Genomic DNA, 15,474 nt, shown 5'->3' with positions numbered 1-15,474 from the left:
TTTTATATAAATTTGTACGCAAACAAATATTGTAACAGTGATCGGTGCTTTTTTAAAAGCTCGGTGATAATAAATTAAAAAATTGTAAAAAAAACATTCAAGAATTATTTTTACTAAATTAAATGTTTTATTCAATTACAAAAAAATAAATAATATTTAGCAATATATCAAAACAAACATTTGAAATCGGACTTAGTTTCAGAAAAAAATGCAATACCTGGTTTTGAAACTTTAATACATAATAATATAATTTTACATACCAAATATAATTTAACATATTTTGACTTAAATTTAATCAAAAATCATCTTCCATTAGAAGATGTAAATAGAAGAACACAGGACATACATTCAGATCCCATGCTGGTCTGTAAATTTGTATAAAAATTGAAGTATAAGTAAATTTTTGGAACAAAGTTTTTAAAATTGGAAATTAATCAAATGAATTAATTTTCTCCAAATTTTATCAAAATTGTAAGATGAATTTTGTGTATTCCCATTTATCAACAAACGTGAAAATAATCTTTTCTGTCAAAAATATATGTATTAACAATACCAAAATGTGTTTTGGTACAATTACGGTCAAAAAAGTACAATTATAAAGTCTGCTTCAATATTAAAATGCCATTTTCCATCCCTGGCAAAAAGCTCGGTTGATGTGTGCTTTAAGCAGTGTTGCCAGAGAATTGTTATCAAAAAATTCACATTTCAAATTTGTCCTCAAACAATATAATTTTTAATAAAAACATGAATTCTATTAAAAAATATAAAATTTGTTTAACTTTTTATTTTACCATTGTCTGCCTTTCAATTTCTTCATTGTAAAAGGGGACTGAGAGTGTGTATTTGAAGAGAGTGACTATTTAAAAATTTGTGTAAATTTGAATAAAGAGTTGTTACAATTTTAAAACTACTTGGCGTTTTTATTTGCAATTAAAAACAATTCGGTTTATTTAAAAGAAATAAACCATTGTTTTTAAAGGGTAATACGGAAAAATCATTATTTTCAGCTAAAAAAGCAATTTCAAGAAGTCATTGCACAACCAAGGAGAGCAACTCAGAGTCCACCTGCCTGTTCTAATTTATTTGCAAATAAAATATCTAAATTTCTGCTGCATACTTTAGGGTGCTTTTTTATTACAGTTGACTGGACTAAAAAAATTCTGAGTTTTACCCGGAATTTTTTAATTTTTTTTTCTTTACAAACCATCTGAAAATTTCGAATCGAAAAAAAAAATCAGCCAAATCCCTCCAGCCGTTCTCACGTGATGACATTACATATATGGACCATTTCATTTTTTTTATATACATATGTATGTATATAGAAAAGTAACATTCTAGCAACTCACAGTAGTTTTTTCTTGGAAATAATTCGGTTTCTCGGGAGCTATTGGAAGAGGAAATTTCACAACGTCGCAGCTGAGGTGTATTCGCGTTGATTTACAGTTGTTCAGCTTTGTAGGCGGAATGGAGACCAATCCCTCAAAGTTTGTCACTTCGGGTCTTACATTTAAAAAAAAAATCGCCAAAAATCCATTTATGATCCGAATGAGCTGAAATTTAAAATATAAATAGTCCTTGAGAAGGTAAAATACGTTTACATGTGTAGGTTATCTCTTTTAGCTCAATATATATTTTGGTTTAATTATTTAATTTGTTTTTTTAATTTTGTTCGATCTTTTATTCGATTTTTAGATATGGCGGGTCTACGGATGGCCGACATTTATTTTAAATATCACCTATAATTGCGATAACTGTTATATCGTCCCTAAAATTTAACTTTTGTTGTTTTCAATATAAAAATACGAAAGAATATTTTCCTTCGCATTTACCGAAACAGGCAATTAATTTTTGAAAAGGTGGTTAGAATTAATATAAATTTCAAATAATTGGAGTTGTTACAAAAACAAAATGCTGCCAGATTGTTTAACTTTATACTCCGGCTCATCTGGCTCACTTCAAACACAATACACACACACACCGTGCATTTCTCATGGAGAGGGAGACTTTGGAGTGGGAGACTTTTTGGTACCATTTCTTTATTCGAATGGTACTTTTTGTAATTTCTTCACCAATGAACCTAGAAACATGAAATACAGCTTATATGGACCCGAGTGAGTGGAAATCCAAAAGTGGCAGCTTTTTGGTACTTTTTCCATATTCTAATGGTACTTTTTGAATTTTCTGTAATAATGGACATAGAAATATGAAATTAAGCGTATATGGTCCTAAGTGAGTGAGAATTCTAGGGGGAGACTTTTTGGTACATTTCCATTATTCGAATGGTACTTTTTGTATACTCTTCACCAATGAACTTTAAATAAAGCCTACTTTTTATTTTTCTATTTTAATGGTACTTTTTGAATTTTCAATAATAATGGACCTGGAAAAATTAAATTGAAATAAGATGGAATAGGACGATTAAATATTTTGAAAATTATGTACAAATGTTATTTGCTAATCAAATAATAAGGTATGTTTAGATGTTTCATGCTACATAAATAACACATTTTTTAATTGTACATTGGTATACTTTTGTTAGAATATCAAAAATATGCTAGTTTTGTAATAAAATTACTTATTCAAGATAATTTATATCTCCATATATATCTCCTTGTCTTCGATTTTTTGTAGAAACGTCCAATGCCACTGGCAAGAGATAAAGGAGCAATATTAATTTTGATTGTTTACTAGAAAGCAGTATAATAAGATCTAATTTTCACTGAAAGTTTTATGATTTTCTCAATTTTTTTTAGTTTTCATAACACTAATAACACTAGTGTTGTCAATTTTTTTGTTTTATTTTGATAGATAGGTTATTCAATCTGGCAACTTTATACTCCTCCGGCTGATCTGCGGCAGAACAAGTTATCGATAACACTAAATTAACAGCTGTCAGATTTTTTTGCAATCTAAAAAAAAACATCAGTTATAAAAAACTTTTCAAGAGAACAAGACAAAGAAAAAAAACACAACTTCTGTATCAGAAAAAAAATACGTAATAAAGAATTTCAAAAAGTGTCAAAATCACTAAAGAAAGAATTAAATTATTGAAGTGTAATTAAGAAAACAATATGGATTATACTATAGTGGAGTATTATGGCAAACAAGAAAGTAAATGCGGTTACTGTAAGGGAGCTAAATGTAGCATTAGCCATGGTAAGTGTTGTTGGTGCCAGAAGAAGAGAGATGAAACGAATTAATTCAATGATTGGAAACAATAATCACACCATGTTGGTTGTTTGTTTTTATTTAAACATGCATAAATTAAATTACTTTAAATCAATCAAACAAAAACAACATTATTTGTGAACCTAATCAGATGAATAAGCATGACGTATAACTTTTTTTTTTGCAAACTCGAAAAAAGAAACAACAATTGACAGGTGCCTGGTTGTTGTTATAACCTACGCCACCATAGTGGGGAGGGTATTATGCGTCTGTGCTGATGTTTGTAACGCCAAAAAATATTGGTGCAATACCCAACTTAAAATATACCTATCGACTTAGAATCACTTTCTCAGTCTATTCTAAGCTATGCGTCCGTCTGACCGGCTGCCCATGTAAACTTGTGTGCAAAGTAGAGGTCGGAATTTTGATGATATTTCGATAACATTTAGCACTTGCCCCAAGGACAAAGCCTATTGAAACTGGTTGAAATCAGGCCATTAATTCACTTAGCCCACATACAAATTTCCTCCCGAAATAGATATTTATCTGTCATAAATGTTTAATTTATATAGGTATCAAGAATAATATCGCATTAAATATGTTTTATGTATACGAAAGTCATCTCACCTAATTTTATGATGATCGGTCCATAATTAGTCATAGCTCTCATATAAGGCCTACTTCCGAAAAACACTTTATGGAGCATAAATCTCTTAAAAATGTTGGTATTCACATAAAATTCTTCAGAAATGTTATATATAGACATGAATCACACGACCTAATTTCATGGCGATTGGCCCATAACCAGAGATTTGAATTTCACGGCGTCGGCGGCTTTAAAGATGATATGTATATGTTTCATTTACTCAGTGTAGGGTATTATATAGTCGGTCTTCACCCACCACACCTTCTTACTTGTTTTTGTAGTGCGAAGCTGTTGATAGCAAATGTATAGAATATGATGAGAATCACTGCAAAATAACGAAAAGTTAATGAACGACCTTCTCTGATGAAATCAAATCTCTGAATATTTGAGACTTTTTTGTTGCCACGAAATTTTGCATGAACAAAAATGATTGACTTCCCGGGTACAAATGTCTATTGGACCGCAAAGTGAACCTTAAAAACAGGTTCATGTTTTAATTTTAAATTAATCGATTTATTTTTAGTACGAGAAGAAGGTGTGTTACAAATTATGCCAACTAGTTTTAAAAGAATATCTTGAATAAGATAAATCCAAAATTAAATGTGTCTTATTAAAAGTTAATTTCTGAAAGAAATTGTGGGATAGATAGAGAACGATTATGTTACGATTTTGTAGATTTCCAATAGCTAAAAAAAGATACTTATTGACCTGCTGAAGATTATTTAAAAATAGATTTTGTTTAAAAACTATTTCAGCTTAGAGTATTTACAAATCGACTATATCAAGCTACCAGTTTATAATTAATGTTTGAAATGTGACTAAAACAAAACAATTGATTTATTCAGAACAGGAAAATTCTTGCTAATCATCGTTATGAATCAGTTAATACAGCTTTAGGTATTAATAGATGACAATACTGTGTATTAATACATTTCAAATTTAAAATATGAAATCCATTTGTTTTGTCAAGGAATCTTTTTGAAAAATACATTTTTTGTTTACATACATGATAGTATTTATTGTTAAGTATTGATAATTTTCTGCAAATTTTTGTTTTTTTTTGTCTTTATCAATAAATTAATACTAAACGTAAATTAAAAAAATCTTTTGAATTATTTGAAAATCTAATACAATTTTTGTTTAGACAATTAAATTGTATTATGATACATAATTATTAAAAACTTAAGTTTCTGACAAATATTAATACAAAGTATTATCGTCTGAAAATACCTTTAACATGAAAAAAGAAGTTGAATTGTTATGGATTCTTAAAATGTTGCTAGGCAAAGTAGTGTTTAATTTTGAATTATAAATGTCATATTAGAATTTTTATGAAGCTGCAAAAATTTTTCTATAAAGAAATCGATTTTATGTCTAATCACACAGATTAAATGGGAAAACGTCAAAGTTATTAATAAACTATTAATTAAATTGAAACTTGTTGGTTAATAATTTGCACAGGAAAGCAAATACAGTTAAGTTAAGAAATACATAACAACTTTAATTCTACTTAAATACAGCAAGTTTATTTTATAGATTTTACGTTAATAAATACATACTTTACTAAACCAAATGTTATTGTAAGACATAGGTTGGAAAAGTATTTGTATTTGTGCTTTACATTTAGAATATAGAAAAACATTTATTTACTATCAGTATAAATTTATAAATTTTTAAATGTGAGTATGCGTTTTTATTATTTCCGTTTGCTTTATTTATTTGAATGTGCTTTAAATGACCTTGACTTTGAACTACATATAGGTATCATTCGATTTTAAGATTCATAGAAATTTAATCGATAATTCTTTGGAAAAACCATTATTTCTCAGAATTTTGAAAACAATTACATTTAACAAAGCATTTCACTTTTCTTAGATATAATATGATTGTATATTCTTTGCGATAAGTTAATATTTTAATATCCGTTTTAATATCTACAATATTTATTTCCGAACGTATACAATTCAGTTCAGATTTTCATTATGTTAATAAAAGAAGAGCAACAGTACATACATATGTAAAAGTCGTCTATTGAACAAATTTTCTCAAAACTTGCTGAATTAAAATTGCCTATAGGTAGGTACTGTTGTGCGATCCACTGTTCAGGCGACAACGAATAGATGAGCACTTGTCGAAGAACGAGTATTGCGTAAAAAAACTACTGGTTTCGGGAACAAGTAGTTTTTTAAGAAGAGCAGAAGAGCATAAGAACATACCATTGTAGTATCGGTAGAACAGTAAAACACAAACCACATTGCGATGATGTTCCATTGAGTCAGTAGAACTGGATACCCTACTGTTACCGATAAGCACATTCGCCCTCTCCTGTACGCGGTCGAGTAATTCCAAAATAGACTTTGAAGCACCGGCCCACACATGAGAGTTGTATTCCATTTTCGGTCAGATTTACTTGGTGTAAATAGTAAGAGGATCAGAAGGAGTGAAGTATTTCTTTCTTTTAGAGTACCAAGACACTTGAATGCTTGATTCGACACTTGAAAAATGTGTGTTTGTCCATGCCTAGAACATCAAGCTTCTGATTCTTTTATATTTACACCACCCATAATAACATTTGAAGCAACAAGATCTGTCGTGCGTTTGTATGTTAACATATAACATTGAGTCTTGCGTGCAAAAACAATAAAAAGTTTTTGATAAAACCTTGGGAGCAACACTCCCAAGTTCAAAATCTGTTACCTAGCCATTTAAATCGATGACTCTGTTATTGTAACAGTTCCCCTGTTTTTGGCACTTCTTCCCTGATAATAAATATTCCATAGTTAATTAATTATTAGCGGTGTCATAAGGTGGTGCTGGGAGCTGAAGAAATTGTGCCACCGCTGTAGGCCTTAACCATAGGTCTATATGATTTAAATGTATGGGCTTACGGCTACAATTAAAAATATGCACTGTGTCATGAGGGCTTTGGAGGCAGGCAGGGCATCGGTTAAGAGCGCCTGGAACAATTCGTTCGTGGCAGCAGTTGGGAATACTGCTGCAGCCAGTTCTTAACTGTGCAAGTGTTGATCGAGTTTGCCTGGATAACTGCCACTCACAGCGGGTGTTGGTTTAAGACTTTATTGCACCTGTAGCTATTAATGGCTTCTGTGACCGTCATTTGGTGCAATGCCTTCTGTGCGTTTATTATCGGCAATCGGTCGAAGTCTGATGGGATGACATTTTGGATGTCTCCAATAAAAATCTCTCCCATAAAAATTTGGTTGGGATGGTTGATGACATGCACACATTATGTTGCCCGACAGACAGAACGACATTCACAGAGACGCCATCAATTCCGCGGTAGCAGGATACCGTATGAATGTCGTACTTGGAGGTCGCCCACCACCGATAGCAGACGCCGAGAAAATTTTGCCGCGTTGAACAAGAGTCGTTCTGGCATAACTTAGATCAGGATGGAGCAACAGGCTTAATATCTTTTGGTCCCGCATAGACCGTGCCGTCCTTAACTTATGCCCAGCATGTGGTCAGGGTCCTCATGACACCCTCCACATATTTAACTGTTCAGCCAGCCCTACTTCACTCAGTCCAATGGATTAATGGACTCATCCGGTTGAAGTAGCTCAATTTCTTGGACTTGAACAACATGCAAAACCACCAGAACATCCAGATTGATTAATGTAAAATTGTTCATGCTGCTACAACAACAACAGACAGCATCTTGGTTTCCTCATATAAGATCTTGACACATCCGGTTGCGATTTCGAGTGAATTTGAGTTGTCTACAATATTCGCCATTGTGTTTCAGAACACGAACCGTGGGGATACGTCTGTCTCCGACCGAGTTTGATCCTTACTTCCTTAGTCCATGAAGTGAAGAGTGACACAGTTGATTTTGAAGTTGATAACTGAAACTTACGTTCCTGAAAATGGGCAGTCCTGTGTGCTATTATCGCATTTACCTATGAAGGTCCCAATTTCACATTTCAAAGCCTTAAGTGCCGTCTGGCTGTAAATTGCCATTACAGTCTCATCTGTGACGTGTGCTTTTATCAACTCCGTGGTTTTTCAGATCACGAAGTTCTCTGTCTGGAAGACGCTGCAATCGTCACAGAGTCTATTTGACCGTTTAATGTAGACCGTATGAACCCCGGCCCTGTACCAGAATCCATCTTGGATACATCAACGTCTGATAGATGTTGATTCATAGGAGATGTTACGTCGTCTTTTCCTTTTATTCATACCACGTAATTTAACAATACAAAAACAGCAGTCATCCATGTGGTTTGTTATGTTACAACAAACTACAAATGACTACGTTTATCGCATTCCTTCTGTCTTAAATGTTTACTACACATTTTATACACAATTTTTGGATCACACGGCTTATTCTAGGCCTTAGTCTTCATCTTAAAGTAATTGAAATTCATGATTCTCACTAAGTCGGTTATAGGTTTTCTAAACTATATGTCTGTGTATTCACCACAAATGTTGAACTAATAATTATATTTTTATTAAAATCTTTTAGGAATGCATGCCTACACAATGTCACCACAAGATTATCAGGATCTAATTGATCGTGGTTGGCGTCGCAGTGGCCATTATTGTTATAAACAAGATAACACCACCACATGTTGTCCTTGCTACACCATCAAGTGAGTTAAAAAATTAATTATAATTTAAAAATCTACTTAGTTTTTAAATGTCTTTTGCTTGTCTCTTTTTCTACAGATGCGATGCTTTGGAATTTAAATTATCCAAGTCCCACAAGAAAGTACTTAAACGTATGAATCGTTTTCTACGCGATGGCAAACGTGAGAAACATGAAGAAGGTCAGGGTTCGACTAATGTAAATGATGAGGCTAAAAATACTGACAATGAAGATGTTGGCGATGATGCTGGTGGTGGAGGAGGTATAAGGGAAGAGGTACAGGGACCTAATGTCCCCTTAAAAGATATAAATCTAGAGGTATTTGCCAAGGCAAATGGGGAACAACAAACAAATACAAAAACCGATAAGTCTCAGGCTAAAGAAATTGTGAGCAAACAGACAACAAATCAAGAATCTTCAAGTGACAGCAAGAAATGTAATTATTTTATTATTTGCTTTTAAAACTCCTTGTTGTAATTATTATTTTTTTTCTACAGCTTTGGAGGGTGTTAATCCACCTTGCAAGAAAGCTAAACAAATGCGTCTGGAACGTAGAATGGCCAAACAAGCTGCCAAGGGTCTACCTACAGAACTACCGCCCAAAACTCCTAGAAATCAAGAAAAAACTCTAAATGATTTAATAAATGATAGTCGACCGGATGACAAACACAAGCTTAAGGTAAGTTAATGCCCAAAAAACGTATTTATTTAAATATAAAACCTGCAAATTATTGGTTGTTAGAGACGTATCACTTATATAGTAGTTGTTAGAAAACACAAACACATTTTGCAAAAACAATTTTGGTTTTTCACTTTTTCCAGATTGTCTTAGTTGCCTCCAATAAAGACATTTACTCTGAAACGGCATTTGCTTTGTATCGTAAATATCAATTAATCGTACACAATGATAATCCCGAACGTCTACAACCTAAAAATTTGCAACGTTTCTGTTACAATTCCCCCCTAAAGGTAAATTCTTTTCATTAATTTGCTTATTTACACTTTTATTTCTTTACAGTTGGAAGTGATACATGTCAAAAGTGATCAGTTTCATAAAACTTTGTCACAAACGTATGCTCTCTATGAGAAATATCAAACGCATATACATAATGATCCACCGGGCTGTGAGGATGATTATTTGACATTTTTACAACGTTCTCCATTGCAGGTGGAAATTTTTTGCTAATATTTGAATTTATATATTTATGATTTAGTCTAATTGTGTTGGGTAATAATTGAGGATTTTTTAAGCTTAGATGTCCACATAAACTACAGCAGCACATTAGCACAAGTTGGGCAAATATTTAAGAAACGAAGATATATTTTGCTGCATTTTGATGGAATATGATATATTGATGAATAGATAGACCGATTGTATATGGATAGATAAATAGATATATTGATAGATAGCAAAATCTCAAAAGTTTTCAGCGCAATTATAAAATGAGACATAAATGCTTAAAACAACTCTAAATGGGGCATGATTTTGGACATATACGAATAAGCATTTTTACTGGAATTGAAGTTAAAAGCAAGTGCAATTCAAGCCTTGAATTATAGTCAAGCAATTGAATTACAGTTGTATTACACTTTATTTCAATAGCATTCTCCAGTAAAAAGGAAACATAAATTCATGTCATATGTTTTTTGTTTGAAAAATATTTAATATTTTCAAATATTTTTCAAGTACATATGATTACATTTGCGTTCAAGTCAAATTCCAACATAATGTTCAAGTGCTTGAATTTTTGGGGCTTTGGTGTTTATGTGGATTTCATTATAAGGGAGTGTATGGGGCAGTACAATATAATAGAGGACTATATTGAAAAACTGGTCTGGAAGTAAAACAAATAACTGGTGGAGCACCACAAGAATGTATTAATATAACCATATTCCGAAAGGCGGCAGACTAACCACAGCTAACAGTTGATATGATTGTATGAATAGTCACAAATGATATTTTGAGTAGATGCAAGAGGTGGCTGCTTGCAAAACTCATACAGAAGCCATATAACATCGAAGAGGATGTTCACCACACCGAGGATCAGATTACAGTAGCTTTTAAAAGCAACCTATCTTACCTAAATGTCTAAGATTTACGCACAACTACATCTGAGGTCAAAATAATGCCAAATAGGACCAAGCTGATAAATGTAGTTGTACAATCACAAATGTTACATACCGAGTCAACCTTTACCACTTTGATTAATGCCTCCCAACCCACCTTAAAATACTAGGGAGATGAATGTATTACCAAATCCCAAACAATCGAGAGTGAATCTGAATTTATTTTTGAAAAAATCTTGGTAACTATAATCACTACCTATATAGGTTTAAACTGAGTAATAGTACATGTTGAGAGGCACGTAGATCAACATTCCAGCATATACTCTTTGAATGTCCAAAGTGCACAGAGAGCTGTACAATAAAATGAAATGAACAGTAACGGTAACATAATTTGGAATATGTTGTGGTTAAAAGAATATTGGAAGTACTGTGGGGAATACATTGAAGCCATAATTAAGGATAGATGCTTCGTAGTTTCGAATTTTCCACTTTAGGAGGACGTAGAAATGATACCAAACATGAGACAATCTCAAAATAAATACCCTGTAGTCCTGGGAAAGGTTGGCCAATAAAAATCGCTTTAAAACTAATAAATAAAAAAAACGATGAATAAAAATAGAACGAATCAGGTGTATTTTTGGTTATAACATTGGAATCGGCTACGGATTCTAATGGGCTTATTTACAGATCACTGTTGAATTGGTGTACATGCAAGGATATTAAATATTCCTTCTTATGACTTTGACTGTTGTGCACCCTTCCTGTATTTGCCCTTTTTTGTCGGGTTTTGGACTGCAACAATGAGTAGTTATTTTCTGAACAACCATGCGGATCTTTCAAGGGTGGATATTAGGAGGATGGATTCGTTGTTGCTGTAGCAGCATAAACAATTTCACAATATTTAATCAGGTGGTTCTGCATGTAGATCAAGTCCAAGAAATTGTGGATGGGTCCATAAATCCATAGGACGTAGTGAAGTGGGGTTGGCTGAACAGTCATGAGGACCCAGACTTCATGCTGAGCATAAGTTGAGGACGTCACGGTCTATGCGGGACCAAAAGACATTAAGCCTGTTGCTCCATCCTGATGTTATTTGTGCCAGAACGACTCTTGATTTACGCGGCAGCATCTTCTAGGTGTCTGCTATCGGTGGTGGGCGACCTCCAAGTACGACATTCAGACGGTATCCTGCTACCGCGGAATTGATGTCGTTCAAAGCTGTCATATACGAGCTGCGATCAAATGGATCCTTCACATACCTCTATATGCTCTCCACGAATTTACGTAGGTCCAGTTTGGCAAGCCTCGAGGGAGACTCCAACTGTGTGATATCATTGTTTGGATGACTACTCCTTTGACATCCCAGAAGGAACTGTTGCTTCAACATGATGTGTTCCATGACCGATAGATCCTTTGTTACCTCGTGAAGGTGGTGTTTGGAGATAATTTGAAAGCAGCCTATGACAGTTCTTAAGGCTGCATTTTGAAAGCTTTGAATATTTCTCCAGTGAGTATCACTCAACGAAGGCGACCACACTGGAGCAGCGTTGGTTGGTGATAACTACCGGTTACGTGCAGTGAAGAAATTGTGGATTACATTGAAGTAATAATTTACCATAGCGCAAAGCTCATCAATGTTGTGACCTGTTGCCAAGATAGTGCAGTCGTCCGCATAGGTGACTACCTCTGTAGGGCATTGGGAGTTTAGAGAGGTAGAAGTTAAACAGGAACGGCGACAGGACCCCGCCTTAAGGGACTTCTTGTTTAACTCCACGGGGTTTTAAGCGTTTGTCCCTAAACTCCACGAACTACTGCCTGCCACTAAGTTAGTTCACTATACATCTCTTCGTATTGTCGGGCATTGTGTACTGCAGAATGTCCTGGAAGAGTGTGGCGTGACTGATAGTGTCGAAGGTCTTCGACAGGTCAAGTGCCACTAGGATAGTCCGATCACAAGGCCTGTGAAATCCGAGTGACTATGGCGGATAATGCTGTGGTGGTGCTGTTTATCTTACGGAATCCATGCTTGTGACAAGCTGCTGGGAGTGGACATGTCAGCTGGGGGTAACATGTGGGAAATCGGTCTATAAGATTTACAGGCATCGGGTATTATTACACCCTTTACTGACAGGTTAAAAACCATTGTCAGGTACTCGACTCCCCACTCGCCTAGCTGTTTTAGCATCACCATGGATATTCCGTCAGGTCCTATTGCCTTTGAAGGCATAGCTGCATTGATGGCTTCTGCAATCATAGCTTTGATATGCAATACCATCTATCATTAACCGGACAAACAAATATGATTAAAAACGACACTTTATGTTAAATCAATGTTGAAATCCCCTTTATCCTGTCTGTGAGGAGCCTAGTTATCCTATTAATAAACCTGAAAAACGCGAGACTTTGGAACAATCATAAAGGCCGATATCTTGTCACCAGTTGCGAAGACTCCTGTCCTGGCCCTTCTCCTCCTGAATTCCTAAATGCACAATAGCACTGAAGAATACCGTCATATCCGTTGCAGTTATTATGGAGTTTATGTAAGTAGAGGTCTTGTGTAAGGACATTCATCCTGGTGCTAATCTGGTGAAATCCCTTCTCCTCCTGCTAACCCGTCATTTATCAACAGCCCGTCAACATCATGAATTCCTAAATGTACATACATTAGCACTATAAAATTAACTGTCATAAATTATGTGTGTGTATTCAGATGTTCCTATAGTAAAGAGAGAAATGCTCAAAATCTGGAACCTTGGCGGATCTGGAACCTTGGGATAAGAAAATTATGGGTGAATTCGTTAATGCAGTAAATTTGAGCATCACTGATGCAGCGACTGGCGAACTTTTGCAATAGAAAACTAAATGATGCTTTGGTTGCAAAAATTTGCGTCATCACTGCCAACAATTTGGATTAAAAAACTTTTGACGTAAATCAATGATGGCAAATATGCTTTTTCGAATGCTAAACTTTTAATTTGCTGCAGTGATGCAATATTTACGAACGTATCCTATATATTCTGTTAGGTGTTAGGATAACCCTGACTTATGGAATACAGATTGAAATTTAAATCTTGAATTCTCAAATTTATGAGCCTCGTGAGCATATGGATTCGATTAGTTTTCGCTTTGTATCATAGTTTTAATTAAATTTACTTAGCTTCAGTTGTATAGTACAAATATAGCAATACATATTTAACTTTCAACGATTCTAATGTTTAAAATTATTTTATTTTCTAGCTCTCTAAACCTGATGGTGGCCCACCTTCTGGTTACGGTTCGTTTCATCAACAATATTGGCTAGATGATAAATTAATTGCTGTTGCCGTTATTGATATTTTACCCCATTGCATTAGTTCAGTGTATTTCTTTTATGATCCCGATTATAATTTCCTTTCCTTGGGTACTTACAGTTCTTTAAGGTAGGTATTGTATTGCATTAATAAATAAATTATCACTCATAATGTTTAATTTTTATAGAGAAATTGAATTAGTTCAAATACTTGCCAACATTGTGCCCAGCCTAAAGTATTATTATATGGGTTTCTATATACATTCCTGTCCCAAAATGCGCTACAAGGGTAAATTGTCTTGTTCGTATTTACTGTGTCCCGAGACGTATACCTGGCATTTGTTAACTGATGGTGGGTTTAAATAGTTTGTGTAATATAATTTATTTTTTTTAATGATTTGTTTTATTTTCCTTAGACATATGCTCGAAATTAGATGCTCATAAGTACCAGCGTTTTAATAATGATCTCCAGGCCAGAGATGCAGATGAGTTTAAGGACAGTGACATAGATTCAGTATTATTATTAATAAATGCCAAGACATATGTTAAATATCGTCAGTATAAGCAGGTAAGACTAAATTTTGTTACAAAATGTTTAATTCCCATCAAATTTCTTTGTTTTTTAATATGATTTGAAATAATAAAACTGTAATTTGATCACATATATATGTCCAGTTCACTGCATCTAGAATTGTAATTGCAAATGTCATTCACTTGTTACTGGTATATTATAAAAATAACTCCAATATTCTTGCACACATCATTCATCCACTAATTCCACAGCAGCGATTGTAAATTGTACCATTTCTACTTATAAAAACTACTAATTTTTTTTTACCATTTTATCCTACTTTGATTTTGGGAAATTTTAGTTTTATTTCACATTTTCTCTAAGAATATTTTTTTAACCAATTTTGTTCCCTTTTCTGTTTTAGATTGCAGGCAGTGATGACCGTGATTCAATTATTGAATACAGCCAGCTGGTTGGCAAAACTTTGGCCCATCGTATGCTGTATTTGAAATTCTAAAAGAAAAGATTTATGAAAACGATTTTAGAATTCGTTTGTTTTGAGTTTTATTCCCCCACGTTAAAGTTTTAAAATGTATTAGTAGTGTTTCGCTTAAAAAGCTTCAAAATTTTATTTTAATTATGTTTCGTTAATTAGTCCCAACTTGTTTCTACTCGACTACATGGATGTAGGCAAAATAAAGAGTTGATTATATATTACAACCTCCCCTTAGTGTTTAAATAAATATATAGTTAATGCTTAACGATTTATTTCGAATCTTAAAAATTTATGATTTTAAAAAGTAAAGCGAATTTTTTTTTAATCCTCTATGGTTTTTTAAATGGAGAAACAAACTTGTTTAAATGAAAGGTGAATCTCAAGAAACTCCAAATATTAATTGCTAATTTGAAGCGGACGCTAATGGACTCAGTTTTGAAAGATGATGTTTAAGTTTCCAAAAGTAAGATATAGTTTTCAACAGGGGATAAATTACCGCATTCGAGATCGAATATCTACGAAATTTCATGATTGAAATACATTAATCTGAAAGAAAATTACAATCGATATCGAATGCGGTAATTCGGCCCCATGGTCCAAAATACCACATTTGTGATCGTATATAAACATGAAAATGAAAATCACTCAGCAAATATTTAAAATCTGAATAATTTTTGTATAAATTCTC

General features: G+C 33.5%; 1 protein-coding gene across 2 annotated transcripts; it reads left to right on the top strand.

The window, feature by feature from the left end:
* The first annotated feature begins 2,948 nt into the window (after nt 1-2,948).
* Nucleotides 2,949-15,010, top strand: Ate1 (arginyltransferase 1). 2 transcript variants are annotated; one of them, XM_065513272.1, is made up of 9 exons: nt 2,949-3,156; nt 8,301-8,427; nt 8,504-8,859; nt 8,921-9,102; nt 9,442-9,591; nt 13,728-13,909; nt 13,968-14,131; nt 14,196-14,347; nt 14,715-15,010. In XM_065513272.1, exons 1-9 carry the CDS (start codon nt 3,072-3,074, stop codon nt 14,805-14,807), a joined length of 1,491 nt encoding a protein of 496 aa, XP_065369344.1. In that variant the 5' UTR covers nt 2,949-3,071; the 3' UTR covers nt 14,808-15,010. The 2 variants fall into 2 exon arrangements, with proteins under 2 accessions (XP_065369344.1, XP_065369345.1); XM_065513273.1 differs by lacking the exon at nt 9,442-9,591 and adding an exon at nt 9,246-9,392.
* The last annotated feature ends 464 nt before the right edge of the window (nt 15,011-15,474 follow it).

The sequence above is a fragment of the Calliphora vicina genome, chromosome 5 (assembly GCF_958450345.1).
Source record: "Calliphora vicina chromosome 5, idCalVici1.1, whole genome shotgun sequence".
NCBI classification, from domain to species: Eukaryota; Metazoa; Arthropoda; class Insecta; order Diptera; family Calliphoridae; genus Calliphora; species Calliphora vicina.
The sequence above is the reverse complement of the archived record's forward strand: the minus strand, read 5'-3'. Positions and strand labels throughout refer to the sequence as shown.